We start from the raw sequence: 1,567 nt of genomic DNA, 5'->3' as shown, positions 1-1,567 counted from the left end.
TTTAAATTTCAAAATGGAGAAAAACACTAAAGTTAATTAAAAAAAAACCTAAAATTTTCTGAAGATATGCATGTTCAAAGCATGCATTGGAGATGAAAAAGTGCGTGATAACTAATGTTTGCGTCTTCTGATATTTTTTGTTTTAAATTTTTTTTAAGCAGTTTGCATGCAACGCTACTTCTATCAGTAGTAAATGCATTCTAAAAATTGTTTCATTATTAGCAATGTGAATTCAGCTAATAAGAAAGATTCTCTGCTAATCACCTGAATACACGGGTATATATGCAGGGCAGGGGGTACCCAACAAAATGAGCGCTTCTCCTTCCTCAAATTTTTCATCTGAAGCTGCAAACAGTCTTCATGAGGATCAGGTTTTATTTTTTTAAATATTTTTACTTTAAAATGTTTTTTTTTCATAGTTTTAATATGTTTATAGTCTTTTATGAAAAAAAATAGTTCACCATTTCAACCTTCAACTAATTCGATTCAATTAAATCTGATTAGTTTTTTTTTTCATAAAAAGTGGAAGAAAGAATTTTGAGGAAAGAACCCTGCCAGTCACAGCTCATAAAATAAATTTATAGTATCTAACAGATCAGTTTATACACCCCGCCCAAAACTAATACAAAATAACCCACCTCTCGCTGATTAATGGGATAACAAGAAAGATTCAAACAATTCTAATTTTTGTAAAATGAGATCATTTCAACAATTCGATTTCTTTTCATAACACTTTCGAAAGAGATTGCCATATCCAATCCAAAAGACAAAGCATTCCGTATAATTGTTAGTTTTTGATTTTGATCCTTCATATATTTTTATTTTTAATTTAATGAATTAATTGTTAAATTGTTTATAGGAACAATCTCAATTACAGCTGGAACAAGTAATATCAATAGAGGAAGAAGAAGAAGAAAAAGAAAAAAAGTACAACAAATGGCTCGGATGGGGTTCCCTTGTCATCATAAATGTTTTCTGCGTTTTTGTTATTGTGGTCTTTCGGGAGAAAGACTTAAGAGTTATCATTAAGGGCAATAGAATTTTTCTTTCTATTTTAACGGTGCTAATTTTTATCGCAGGTTTTGATTTTGTAGTATTCGTTATACTCTCCAGCTATAGGTGGCCCAAATATAGAGATATCCTTGCCTTGACAAGCAAGCCACTTTTGTATAGTGGAGTAGGATCCTGCATATTGTATTACCTTTTATTTTACCCGTTTTATGACAGTCAGATGAATTGAAGATTGAATATTGTCTATGGAGTGTTCTTATAATTTATGAGGGTTATGCTTTAAACTAAAATCTATTGTTAATATGACGAAGGCTACAAGATCTTAATTTTCTTTTGCTGTGAAAATGATTATATTGTTTTAGAAGATAATTTTAATGGAATGTCATTTAGCGTGATTAGTTATAGCTAAGGAATCATATGCATGAAATCACCACATTCTTGAATCACTTGAGCAAAAGAGAAAAGCAATGTGGGATTTTTTTTAATTTTTTTATTTTGGTATGATTTAGATGAACTGTTTCGAAATTTTGTGGGAACTCCCATCAGGATTTTAGTC

At 30.2% G+C, this 1,567-nt stretch overlaps 1 protein-coding gene across 1 annotated transcript; it reads left to right on the top strand.

Annotated features, from left to right (window-relative positions):
- The first annotated feature begins 294 nt into the window (after positions 1-294).
- Positions 295-1,241, top strand: LOC131036481 (uncharacterized). Its single transcript, XM_057968381.2, has 2 exons — positions 295-371; positions 860-1,241. The coding sequence occupies exons 1-2, from the start codon at positions 309-311 to the stop codon at positions 1,238-1,240; spliced, it is 444 nt and encodes a 147-aa protein (XP_057824364.2). The 5' UTR covers positions 295-308; the 3' UTR covers position 1,241.
- Positions 1,242-1,567: the final 326 nt, after the last annotated feature.

Source organism: Cryptomeria japonica, chromosome 5, assembly GCF_030272615.1.
Source record: "Cryptomeria japonica chromosome 5, Sugi_1.0, whole genome shotgun sequence".
NCBI classification, from domain to species: domain Eukaryota; kingdom Viridiplantae; phylum Streptophyta; class Pinopsida; order Cupressales; family Cupressaceae; genus Cryptomeria; species Cryptomeria japonica.
Note: the sequence above shows the minus strand (reverse complement) of the source record. Positions and strands in the feature narration are given on the sequence as shown.

Coding starts and splice junctions, on each gene's coding strand:
- LOC131036481 (XM_057968381.2), top strand. CDS start 309: ATGAGCGCTTCTCCTTCCTCAAATTTTTCATCTGAAGCTGCAAACAGT. Junction 372..859: donor ACAGTCTTCATGAGGATCAG/GTTTTATTTTTT, acceptor AATTGTTTATAG/GAACAATCTCAATTACAGCT.